The sequence below is a fragment of the Bos grunniens genome, chromosome 28 (assembly GCF_055505025.1).
Source record: "Bos grunniens cultivar Pamir isolate PY7600 chromosome 28, Bosgru_T2T1.0, whole genome shotgun sequence".
In the NCBI taxonomy this organism is placed as follows: Eukaryota; Metazoa; Chordata; class Mammalia; order Artiodactyla; family Bovidae; genus Bos; species Bos grunniens.
In genome coordinates, this window is record NC_141192.1 from 38000972 (window position 1) to 38013364 (window position 12393).

The window sequence follows — 12393 nt, forward strand, 5'->3', positions numbered from 1 at the left end:
TATTAAGAAGACGGGCTGACGTGATAGAAGTTGGGAGTTGGCTGCCTTCTGTCCAGTCTCTAGAGAAAGCCTTCCTGAGACTACTGTGGAGCTGAGACCTGGGCAGTACTGAGGAGCCAGCCATGCACAGATACTAAAAACAGGAACTGTAGAGAGATTAGAAGATACTAGAATTCAAAAGAGGGACGGGAGCGTAACTTCTAGGTTCCAATTTTATTACTAATAATTACTAAGGAAAAGTTTGTCTGATTTGACAAGATAAAAGTTATGGATTAAAAAAAAACAAAAACCTGGGAATCCCCTGGCGGTCCAGTGGTGAGGACTCGGTGTTTTCACTGTGGTGGCCCAAGTTCAACCCCTGGTTGGGGAACTGAGATCCCACAAGCCTTGTGGCATGGCCAAAGAAAGAAAAAAACAAAGAAACCTGTAATATGAAGTGGCAAACAATTCTGGAAAAATGGTATATAAAATATTACAGGATTAAGGTAATTTATTACAAGCTTATACAGAGTAATAAGAAATATATAAAACTCAGTGGTTAAATGTCAAAGAAGCATGACAAGGCACTTCCCAGAAGAGACGGTATAATTGATACACATCATTAAAAATCAGAAGGAACAGGGATTTCCCTGGCGGTCCAGTGGTTAAAACTTCGTGCTTCCATTGCAGAGGGTGCAGGTTCGATCCCTGGTCAGGGAACTAGATCCCACATGCCACGTGGCACCCCTCCCAAAAATCAAAAGAAACGCCAATTAAAAAATCATTTCTTTAAATCTACTAAATTAGCTCAAACTTCTCTTCTTTTACTAATATCCCATACTGGGAAAAGGAGAGTGAAACCAGGCATTCTTATAAATTTCTAATGACAGGCAATTTGGCAGTGTGTGCCGAAATGCATATAAAATATCTCTGTTACTGTCCTCGTAATTTCATCTCTTTAGTTGGAGAATAATTACTTTACAGTATTGTGATTGTTTCTGTCTTTCATCAACATGAATCAGCCATAGGTACACACATCTCCTCCCTCTTAAAACCTTAAAACCCATCCCACCCCTCTCATTGTCACAGGGCACCAGCTTTGGGTTCCCTGTGTCATACAGAAAATTGGGGATTTATTTTAAAAAACAAAACAAAACAGATTTATTGGGGAAAATAAACATTTACACTAGAACACGCCTCACATTGCTTTAGTAGGTATTTGAAGTGAAGTGAAGTCGCTCAGTCGTGTCCAACTCTTTGCAACCCCATGGACTGTAGCCTACCAGGCTCCTCCGTCCCTGGGATTCTCCAGGCAGGAATACTGGAGTAGGTTGCCATTTCCTTCTCCAGGAGATCTTCCCACCCCAGGGATCGAACCTGGGTCTCCCGTATTGCAGGCAGACACTTTACCATCTGAGCCACCAGGGAAGTCGGGTCTCTAATTTTCTTGAAGAGATCTCTAGTCTTTCCCATTCTGTTGTTTTTCTCTATTTCTTTGCATTGATCGCTGAGGAAGGCTTTCTTATCTCTTCTTGCTATTCTTTGGAACTCTGCATTCAGATGCTTATATCTTTCCTTTTCTCCTTTGCTTTTCGCTTCTCTTCTTTTCACAGCTATTTGTAAGGCCTCCCCAGACAGCCATTTTGCTTTTTTGCATTTCTTTTCCGTGGGGATGGTCTTGATCCTTGTCTCCTGTACAATGTCACGAACCTCCATCCATAGTTCATCAGGCAGTCTATCAGATCTAGTCTCTTAAATCTATTTCTCACTTCCACTGTATAATCATAAGGGATTTGATTTAGGTCATACCTGAATGGTCTAGTGGTTTTCCCTACTTTCTTCAATTTAAGTCTGAATTTGGCAATAAGGAGTTCATGATCTGAGTCACAGTCAGCTCCCAGTCTTATTTTTGCTGACTGTATAGAGCTTCTCCATCTTTGGTTGCAAAGAATATAATCAGTCTGATTTCGGTGTTGACCATCTGGTGATGTCCATGTGTAGAGTCTTCTCTTGTGTTGTTGGAAGAGGGTGTTTGTTATGACCAGTGCATTTTCTTGGCAAAACTCTATTAGTCTTTGTCCTGCTTCATTCCGTATTCCAAGGCCAAATTTGCCTGTTACTCCAGGTGTTTCTTGACTTCCTACTTTCGCATTCCAGTCCCCTATAATGAAAAGGACATTTTTTGGGGGTGTTAATTCTAAAAGGTCCTGTAGGTCTTCATAGAACCGTTCAACTTCAGCTTCTTCAGCATTACTGGTTGGATTACTGTGATATTGAATGGTTTGCCTTGGAAATGAACAAAGATCATTCTGTCGTTTTTGAGATTGCATCCAAGTACTGCATTTTGGACTCCTTTGTTGACCATGATGGCTACTCCATTTCTTCTAAGGGATTCCTGCCCACAGTAGTAGATATAATGGTCATCTGACTTAAATTCACCCATTCCAGTCCATTTTAGTTCGCTGATTCCTAGAATGTTGACGTTCACTCTTGCCATCTCCTGTAGAGCTCTCTTCAAGAAAATTAGAGATACCAAGGGAACATTTCATGCAAAGATGGGCTCGATAAAGGACAGAAATGGTATGGACCTAACAGAAGCAGAAGATATTAAGAAGAAGTGGCAAGAATACACAGAAGAACTGTACAAAAAAGATCGACCAAGATAATCACGATGGTGTGATTACTCACCTAGAGCCAGACATCCTGGAATGTGAAGTCAAGTGGGCCTTAGAAAGCATCACTACAAACAAAGCTAGTGGAGGTGATGGAATTCCAGTTGAGCTCTTTCACATCCTGAAAGATGATGCTGTGAAAGTGCTGCACTCAATATGCCAGCACATTTGGAAGACTCAGCAGTGGCCACAGGACTGGAAAAGCTCAGTTTTCATTCTGATCCCAAAGAAAGGCAATGCCAAAGAATGCTCAAACTACCACACAATTGCACTCATCTCACACGCTAGTAAAGTAATGCTCAAAATTCTCCAAGCCAGGCTTCAGCAGTACGTGAACCTTGAACTTCCAGATGTTCAAGCTGGTTTTAGAAAAGGCAGAGGAACCAGAGATCAAATTGCCAACATCTGCTGGATCATCGAAAAAGCAAGAGAGTTCCAGAAAAACATCTATTTCTGCTTTATTGACTATGCCAAAGCCTTTGACTGTGTGGATCACAATAAACTGTGGAAAATTCTGAAAGAGATGGGAATACCAGACCACCTGACCTGCCTCTTGAGAAACCTGTATGCAGGTCAGGAAGCAACAGTTAGAACTAGACATGGAACAACAGACTGGTTCCAAATAGGAAAAGGAGTTTGTCAAGGCCGTATATTGTCACCCTACTTATTTAACTTATATGCAGAGTACATCATGAGAAACACTGGGCCAGAAGAAGCACAAGCTGGAATCAAGAAATAACACTAACCTCAGATATGCAGATGACACCACCCTTATGGCAGAAAGTGAAGAGGAACTAAAAAGCCTCTTGATGAAAGTGAAAGAGGAGAGTGAAAAAGTTGGCTTAAAGCTCAACATTCAGAAAACGAAGATCATGGCATCCGGTCCCATCACTTCATGGCAAATAGATGGGGAAACAGTGGAAACAGTGTCAGACTTTAATTTGGGGGGCTCCAAAATCACTGCAGATGGTGACTGCAGCCATGAAATTAAAAGATGCTTACTCCTTGGAAGGAAAGTTATGACCAACCTAGATAGCATATTCAAAAGCAGAGACATTACTTTGCCAACAAAGGTCTGTTTAGTCAAGGCTATGGATTTTCCAGTGGTCATGTATGGATGTGAGAGTTGGACTGTGAAGAAAGCTGAGCGCTGAAGAATTGATGCTTTTGAACTGTGGTATTGGAGAAGACTCTTGAGAGTCCCTTGGACTGCAAGGAGATCCAACCAGTCCATCCTAAAGGAGATCAGCCCTGGGATTTCTTTGGAAAGAATGATGCTAAAGCTGAAACTCAAGTACTTTGGCCACCTCATACAAAGATTTGACTCATTGGAAAAGCCTCTGATGCTGGGAGGGATTGGGGTCAGGAGGAGAAGGGGACGACAGAGGATGAGATGGCTGTATGGCATCACCAACTCGATGGATGTGAGCTTGAGTGAACTCCGGGAGTTGGTGATGGACAGGGGAGGCCTGGTGTGCTGCAGTTCATGGGGTCGCAAAGAGTTGGACACGACTTGAGCGACTGAACTGAACTGAACTGAAATGTGTGCCAGTAGGGAGATGTTGGAGTGACTCAGGATGCATTCACTCCGTGGCATTGGTACAAGCCCTTGAAAAAGAGCAGTCATAACAGCTGAAGTCACAGAAGGAAATGCCTTTGATGCAGTGGGAAATGACAGAACAGCAGCATGTAAAACTGTCAGAAATAGGTCTTTGAAAATGTTGATTTAGATGTGTATAAAAAGACTCCAAGATATATACTAAAATGTTACTATTGGTGTGTTGGAGTGCACAATAGAAGTTTTAACTGATGTGTCTTAGAAAAATAAACCTTTCCCTGGAAACTTACTGAAGACCTAAATGACAGCAGTAAAGAAAACTGACTCTGTGTTCATCTTTCTACAAAAGAGCTTTGAAGGTACAATCGTGTGGGAGAGCCAAGACCTCCAAGGCCTCGTGTCAAGGAATCTCCACAAAGTGACCGTTAACGATGGAGGAGGAGTTCTCAGAGTCGTTACAGTAAGTCCTTCCTTTTTATTTAAGGTTGTTTTGCATACCTTAGCATTTTTTAAAATCTTAAAATGTTTTTAAGTTTACTTTTACACCAACTCATATGGAACAATGAATCTTATGTTTTAGAACATATGTAATAGAAAGTGTTGTTGAGTCACGATAATAAAAGTCGAAAAACTCAAATGTTCTGTGATTTTATAGCTTCAACCTTCATAGACAGTTTGCCTTAAGATTAGTGCATTTTAGGAAGTATGATGTTTTATTTCTTGTTAGTTTTTAGGTGAACATCTTTTTAAGTTCACTTACTCAGTAGTAGAGTATTCAGTCTCACCTAACTGTATGATGTCAGTTACAATACTATAGACAAAAGTATTAGAAAGTAAGATTGACTGTTCACTGTCATTTATATTGCTGGGCTTTGTGGTTTTTATTTTTCATTTGCCAAATTTTCTTAAAATTTAAAACAGGTAGATTTCTCAAAGTGTAGGATGATAAAAAGGTGTGAGCAGACTTAAAACGATGAACTTTAAATAAATAAGTGACGGTGTGGTGTGGTCATAGAATTGTTCTCCTTGAATTCTGGCCTAATGATTAGGAAAGCACTTGGCACTTAAATTCACAGGGTTAGTACATTTCATTAATTAACCTTATTCACATAAATTAATCCTTGAATTTGAAATGAAAATCGTGAGGTTTGTTGTACATTCAGAAAGCATTTTTGCATACTCAATGTGAGGCAAGCACAATCTTGGGAGACCCGTAACTGTCCCACAGGGGGATTTACAGTCCAGTGAGGAAGACAGACATTAAACAGACAGACCCACGCATTCAGGTGTAATTACAGCCTTAGCCTTGGAGGCCATGTTTAGGATTTCATTCTTGATTATGAAAAGTCCTTCATTTAATATACAGTGTTTTATGGATTTGTAGGGGTTTTTCCTTATTTTCAAAGCAAGTACCTTGAATTTCTTGTCTCCTTCTCTGTGTGTGAAACTTAAATATGCAAAACATGACAGAATTCTATACTATTCAGTTAATTGCATAAAAGGAAATCAGTTTACTAATGAGTTTTGGGCTAGATTTAAGGTAAAGATTCACATGATCTGCTTTGGGAATGAATATGGTTGTGGAGGGCTGTGAAAGCTCAGTCATGTGATCCCATGGACTATATCCCACCAGGCTCCTCTATCCGTGGAATTCTCCAGGCAAGAATACTGGAGTGGGTACCCATTCCCTTCTCCAGGGGATCTTCTCGACACAGGATTGAACCTGGGTCGCCTGCATTGCAGGCAGGTTCTTTACCATCTGAGCCACCAGGAAGCCTTGTGGAGGGTTAACGGGAGCTTAAATACTCAGCTAACTGGAAAAAAAAAACAAAACAAAACTGATTGCTTAGGAGCCTGTTCTAAGGAACCCATGTGCAAATAAAGGTTTTCATCATAAATGCACAGAGCTGGAAGTTTTCCTAAGCCTTTCTCCCTTGCCAGCAAGTAATAACCTCAGAAAATTTTCAAAAGCAAAATAAAAGCCAAGATGTGACATTTTAGATAGAAGTTAATAAAGTGCTGTCCAGTTCTAAACAAGCCCAAACTGTATAGTGTGTAGTTTTTAAAAAGAAGAAAAAACCAACTCTTCCCCCACCTCCAAAAAAAAGTGTGCAGTCTTTTGTGGAACTACAAAGTTGGAATCTGTAGCATTCACCTCTAGAGATTTTCTCCACATTCAGCTACAAATTATATTCTGAATTAAATGGTGATTTACCTCAGTCACCCCAGAACACTTGCGTGTCCACTGGCCTTAAAACATTACTTTGTACAGTAGAGCTCTGCTAGAAGGATCTGTTCAAAAAAGGACTAGGCAGGCAGTAAGGCCCCTTGATTGGGTGAGTATGTAGAAAAAATGTAGTAAAGGTGCTGAGGCTTGACTGACGGTCTGATCCAGCCTGCAGCAGCTGGGAGACGAGTTAAGTTGGGGTGTAATACCCAAAGGTGAAGCCCCTCACTTCAAGGAAGGGCCTCAGGTAACCTGTGAGGTGAAAAGAGGCATGTCTCTAAAAACAGCAGCTCCTCCAAAGCTGAGAGGTAGACAGGACTGTTGTTGGCTGTTGGCACAATCATCTCTGGGCACCTTCAACGTCATTAGTCAGCAGGGCTCCTCTGGTTCAACTGTTGGCTTAGAGGGCTTTTCACTGTATGGTAGCAGACACTGTAAAATGCGCCTGGTGTATTTGAACTCACGGGCATTCTCCAAGTACGTGATCGTGATTTTATTTTAAGTGTGGGTGTTTGAGGATGTAAAATAAAGTTGGTTTTGGTAATAATGTTGGTAGCAAGTTCAAGAATATGTGATTCTGTGTAAGCTGGAATTCTGAACACCAGTCTGGAGATTATTGGGTATACCTATCTTGGACATTGTAATAATTAGACGACAACAGCAAAAATAGAATGCTGATATCCTGATAGCATCTTAGGTGGATTCATGTGCCATTATGAATTTTGCAAAATCAATTTTCAAGTGTAAGGAGTGTATTTTTAGCCATGAAGCATCAAGCACTTCTGTTCTCGTTTCTTTCAGACTGGGGAGGGTGCCTTGCCTCATGAATTCATGGAAGGTGTGGAGGGAGTTGCAGGAGGTTTTATTTATACCATTCAGGGTAAGTCAGCTGGTTGGAAGTTGAAAAGCATACTGAATCTCACCTACTTCATCTTCATACTTTAGTCATGAAAGGTAATCTTTTTTTTTTTTAGTTATTAAAAAGTTTTTATTGACAAATAATTCATATACCATATAGCTTATCCTTTTCAAGTGTTTGATTCCATACTTTTTAGTATATCCTTCATTCTGCTATCATCTCCACTAATTCCAGACCGTTTCTATCACCCTCAAAAAGGAGTCGCCATGTCTTCAGTGATGCTTCTGGAAATACCATTTGTGAACTTCTGAGAATTCTGCATTAGTGACCCCTAAGAACAGCTATTGTAGATGCTGTTGGTGGTGGTCACTTGTCCTGAGCATCACTTACAGAACAAAGGTGCCCAGTGGTGGTCCTGTCTGATTTCTCAGCTCTGTGGATCAGGGATTCCTATGAAAGAATTTGGACCCAGCTCCCCTGAAGTCACCCTGAGGTGAAGCAGAGTCCATATTCTGAGAGGCAGTTCCTCAGGGGGACTCCTTTAATGTGCAGGACTGAGGATGGGACAGAACCCTGTATTTGAGGCCACTGTATGTAGTTTGAAGATGGGAATGGCCGTGGCGCCTTTTTTTTCCGGTAGCATCTTTCTTTATACAGTGTTCCCGCACAGTATTTACACCACCCCTAAGGGAAAGTCAGAATAGGTACCTAGGTTTTGCCCACAAACTTGCCATTAAACATCGAGATGTAAAGTTTAGGGATCCTTAATTTTAGTCCAGAGATTGTTCATAAAACTATGAGAACACTCTGCCAGGGGTGGTATCAACTTAGCTCACCAGAGACTAGCTAATGGGTCCCCTGGGGGAAACTCAGGTCAGGAGGCCAGGTTCATAAAGCAGCTCACACTTGGGGGCGGCTACAGGTGTACACACCATCTGACTTAATGTCTCGCAGCTTGCTTTCTTGTGCCAGTTATGTCAACTCTACTGTCAGGGGACTTAAAAAACTTGAGGGGCCCTTTAGACTTCTGGCACTGAACTCTTCTACAGGGAGCAGCTACTGTGTCTTGAACAACTGTTTCTGTTTATCTTAAATTTTCTCTCTGAGGCCAAAGGATTAAGATTCGGGTGAGAAAAATGCCTTTCAGACAAGAGAGAACTATCTCAATTTTAGGGTAAAGGAATTAGAATGAATAGATTTTACTTCTCATGTTCTGGATATATCTGAAAAGCTGACTTTTTTTTTTTTTTTAATTGAGAATTTTTGTGCTGTTTTCTTAAGAATCACGTGGTACACAAATTCTCAAATTTTGTTGGGCGTTAGCATCTCTGGCTGGGCCCTGCCTCAAGTTAGAAAGTTAAGAATCTTCAGGATTGGAGCTCAGATACCTGTATTTTAACAAGCTTGCTAGGTGGATTTGATGCCTCTAACGTTTGAGAGGGTGTAAACTGTATGATTCTTGTAGATAGCACCTAGACAGATGGTCAGATTTAAAACAGATAGTATACTCAGTTTCCAGATATATGCAATATAAGCCAAAGTGTACAATCTGTTACTGAAAAAGCCTGTATTTAATTTCTGCTCTTGTTACCAAGCCTTTTCCTATTGCCATAATTTTATACACTTATACTTTCCTTCAAGTGTTAAATTGTGTATATTTATCCTTACCTTTAAAGTGACAGGATGTTACAGTAAGCATTGAGAAGGGACCCAGGATCATTTAGTCCCGTGCTTCTCAAAGGGTCGTTTGTAGTCCACCTACATCAAAGTTACAGGAAGTCACAGGTTAGAAATACAGATTCCTGGGCCCCGCTGGCTCTCTAGGCCTGGGGCTTAGAAATCTGTATTCCATGAGCATTCCTGAGAACCACAGACTTAGTCCAGCTCCCCCTTTTACAGATGAGAATGCTGAGGCCCAGAAACGTGCAGTGTGTCCAGTATCCCACAGACAGTGGCAGAGGTGGAAATCAGGACAGGTCTTCAGCCCGCACTGCAGTCTGTCTGCAGTTACAGAGCAGAGCACTAAGTTACTTCTCAGTTTCCTTCCCCCACCGCTCAGCCACCCATTTGTCATTTTTCAGAGATTTTCTAATTTTCTAAGTTGACAAAATCCTGTGCCAGTGAAAGAATTGCTGCCTTATTTGAGGACAGTCCATGCACAAATGTGACAAATGATTCATTAGCTTGTGAGATGGTAATTAAAATGTCTTTTAAGCACATTGGTAATCATTTTTATTATGGAATAGCATAGATAATCCAGAAATAGTGCTATTAAGAAACACTCATGTCCTTGTTGCTTAGAACTAATAAATGTTTACATTTTTTCATATTTGCTTTTTTTTTGGCGAAATGAAGCATTTCAGATACAGTAGAAGCCCCTCCCTCCTAGGACTTCCCACCCCTGCTCCTCCTGCTCCCCTCGGAGCGGACACCACTGTCCTAAAGCTCTCGTGCATCCTTCCCAGTCTAAATATCCTACTTTCTCCTATAACATACAGCTTTGATTAAAGTGTCTCATAATTTATACCTGTAGTATATATAGCAATCAGCAAAATACGTTTTTTCACTCAGCATTATTTTTTAGTGCTGTTCCTATTAACATCCAAGATCAGGTTGATTTTTTAAAAATATATTTTATTGAAGTATAGTTGATTTATAATGTGTTAATTTCTGCTGTACAGAAAGTTTCAGTTAGATATATATGTGTGTGTGTGTGTGTATATACACATGTGCTTCTTTTTCATATTCCCTTCCACTGTGGTTTATCGCAGGATACGGAATACAGTTCCTTGTGCTACCCAGTAGGACCTTGTTGTGTATCTATCCTATATATACATAGTTTGCATCTGCTAACCCCAAACTCCCGGTCTATCCCGCTCTCCTCCCTTTCCCTCTTGGCAACCACAGGTCTGTTTTCTGTGTCTGTGAATGTTTCTGTTTTGTAAATAATTTCATTTGTACTGTTTTTAGAGCCTACATATAAGTGATACCGTGTGGAATTTGTCCCTTGCTTTCTTACCTCACTTAGAATGATAATTTCTAGGTCCATCCATGTGGCTGCAGATGGCTGTATCATTCTTTTCTGTGCTGAGCAGTGTTGCACTGTATATATGTACCGTATCTTTACCCATTCATCTGTCAGTGGACATTAGGTTGTTCCCCTGTCTTGGCTGTTGTGAGTAGTGCTGCTCTGCAGGTTAATTTGTTTAACTGCTGTATCCCATTATGTGAATATACCATGATTTAGCCATTCTTATTGGTAGGCATTTAGACTGGTTCCATTTATCACTGTCACAAACGTGCTGCCATAAATACCCTTGTGACCGTGTGAAATAATGTCTCTGGGAACGTACCTACAATTGGACTTAGTGAGGCACACAGTCGGACACCTTCAGCCTAACCAGGTGTTGCAGAATTGCTCCCCACAGTGAGCCCCTCAGTTTATCCTCCCACCAACAGTGTGTGGGAGTCCTGGTTTCCCTCCCTCAAAATCCCTAACAAATGTTTTCTGTTAGGTTGCCTTGGGAGGAGAATTAGTGTGATAATGTTACAAGTTCTAGGTCTTAAGCTTGCAGTAGCTCTTTTTTCCAACTCTTTTTATTTATTTTTATTTTCTATTATTTTTTTTGACTTTATTTTTTTTTATTTTAATTGGAGGTTAATTACTTTACAATATTGTATTGGTTTTGCCATACATCAACATGAATCCGCCACGGGTGTACACATGCTCCCCATCCTGAAACCCCCTCTCTCCTTTTAGAAGGCGATGCTCTTTTAAAAACCCTTCATTCTCGCCCTCGAAGACTTCTCGATCATATACATAATCTCCACGAGGAGGATGCCTTACTAAAGGAAGAAAGCAGCCTCTATGACGACATTGTGTTTGTTGATGTTGTCGACACTTACCGAAATGTTCCTGCAAAATTACTGAACTTCTATAGATGGTATGTTATAAAAATGTTGGGTAGGTGTTGTTTTTTCTTTTGATGTAGAAGCAGTTTATCAATAACATCAAACCACTGAGATTTTTTTAAACAACCTACCTAAGAGCCCTGAGTACCTGTGGTGTGATCAGTCATCCCCTAGTTCTTTGTGAGGACTAATCTTCTGAAATGGTGCCTTCTTTCTCCTAGCAGATCCATAATGTGAGTGCTATTAATCAAAAGCAAGGTAAAAGATGGCTCACTTTGAGTCATTCCTGCTTTTCCATAGTTGTCTGGAGCCAACATTAGGTGAAAATCAGTGAGTTTGAAAGTGGTTTTCATCCCCACCCACCTAATATCTCTCATTTACAGTCACTCACACCCAGGTTACTGATCTGAGTTCTGTTCAGTTGAACATCCACATTGTATTTCTGTTCTGTCCTCCACTCATTGAAAAACTACCTGCCCTGATTCCAAAACCTTTAGTAAGATGAAATTCAACAACCCTTAGAGTCTACCATATTGTTACTTCCCAGACCCTCCAGTATTTCTTGGGTCTTGGTTGTAATTCCTTTTAATACCAACAGTAAGTATATAGTAACTTATTAATTGAATACAAGTAGTTGTTAATATTACTAAGTTACTCTAGAGTCCCATAACTTTCTGTTGAGCCTGATACTGTACGCTGACTATAGATGTAAAACCTTCAAACTCTGTCTAGATCAAACACATTAAGTATACGTACATCTTTTGTCTTTTTTTAAAACTTTATCAGAGAGCTTGTTGCTTGATGAGCCCCAAAGGCTGTCCCTTCTGTTCTTCTCTGTTGCTCATGGGAAATTACCAACTTCTGGTCCTGAGGGGTAGACAGTTAAATTCATTTATGTAGTTTCATAGCTGGGGCTAGTCAGTATAATTTTGGAGTCCTCTTGTGGTTAGAGGGCAGATATAAAAAAGAGTTGGAGGTGTGGGTATGCCCAGAATACCAGGATTAAGTTTGACAGCTGTAGTGAGAAAAACCTTCTTTTAGCTCGAGGCCACTGATGGGCTCCTGCTGGTGGGGCCAAGGCAAGGACGTGAAGAGGTGAGGAGGGGTAGTGGAGGTCCAGGTGGTGGAGATCAGGACTGCGGAGTTCTAGGGCTTTCTATAGGGAGCTGATTCTCCACTGTGGAAG

At 40.7% G+C, this 12393-nt stretch overlaps 1 protein-coding gene across 18 annotated transcripts in view; it reads left to right on the plus strand.

The window, feature by feature from the left end:
• B3GALNT2 (beta-1,3-N-acetylgalactosaminyltransferase 2) overlaps window positions 1-12393 on the plus strand; it is a 66219-nt gene that overhangs the window by 47491 nt on the left and 6335 nt on the right. For 16 of the 18 annotated variants that reach the window (XR_015157146.1, XR_015157147.1, XR_015157148.1 and 13 more), the window contains 3 exons: window positions 4559-4669; window positions 7238-7316; window positions 11056-11239. Coding sequence is in view for 15 of the 18 variants with exons in the window: in XM_086382841.1 (XP_086238967.1) it covers window positions 4559-4669; window positions 7238-7316; window positions 11056-11239 (374 nt within the window). In the remaining 3 variants the exon portion in view is untranslated. The remainder of the gene's footprint in view (window positions 1-4558; window positions 4670-7237; window positions 7317-11055; window positions 11240-12393) is intronic. The other 2 variants (XM_086382854.1, XM_086382855.1) reach the window with 1 other exon arrangement.